Source organism: Egretta garzetta, unplaced genomic scaffold (assembly GCF_000687185.1).
Source record: "Egretta garzetta isolate BGI_Z169 unplaced genomic scaffold, ASM68718v1 scaffold142, whole genome shotgun sequence".
NCBI classification, from domain to species: Eukaryota; Metazoa; Chordata; class Aves; order Pelecaniformes; family Ardeidae; genus Egretta; species Egretta garzetta.
In genome coordinates this window covers 1,561,696-1,562,106 of record NW_009258955.1, presented here as the reverse complement: position 1 = coordinate 1,562,106, position 411 = coordinate 1,561,696, and the positions used below count along the sequence as shown (strand labels likewise).

The 411-nt window shown below is 58.6% G+C and overlaps 1 protein-coding gene across 1 annotated transcript in view; it reads left to right on the top strand.

The window, feature by feature from the left end:
• Positions 1-411, top strand: part of PTCHD3 (patched domain containing 3) — a 12,743-nt gene that overhangs the window by 2,881 nt on the left and 9,451 nt on the right. Inside the window, exon 3 of the mRNA XM_009634565.2 lies at positions 67-198. Coding sequence (XP_009632860.1) covers positions 67-198 — 132 coding nt within the window. The remainder of the gene's footprint in view (positions 1-66; positions 199-411) is intronic.

Below are 411 nucleotides of genomic sequence, written 5' to 3'. Positions count from 1 at the left end.
ACAGTCACCGGGCTCCCCTCTGAGCTTGTTCAGCTCATTATGCACAAAGTCACTTTCTTTTTGCAGGATTACAGTGTTACAGTAAACGAGGGGCCAGCCAAGTGCCTGAGCAAGGAGAAAGGACTCAGTGAAGGCACCTGGCTGGCAGGACTCCCCACCAGTGCGAGCAAGCGGCTCCAGCAGCTGCCAAACAACATGGTGCCCGCGGCAGCAGAGAGAGCAAAGTGCCCACGCCTCACGCTCTTCTGTGCAAACGGGCACTTTGTTTTGCTTCACTGCAGCTCATTTTGCAGACCCCGGCTCCCGGCGTAGCCAGCTGACTGGGGCATGAACCGAGGTGCACAGGAAGGACGTGGTGGACGGGAGAGTGGTTCGGAACACCACCACCTACCGGCGAAGGGAGGGCATCGC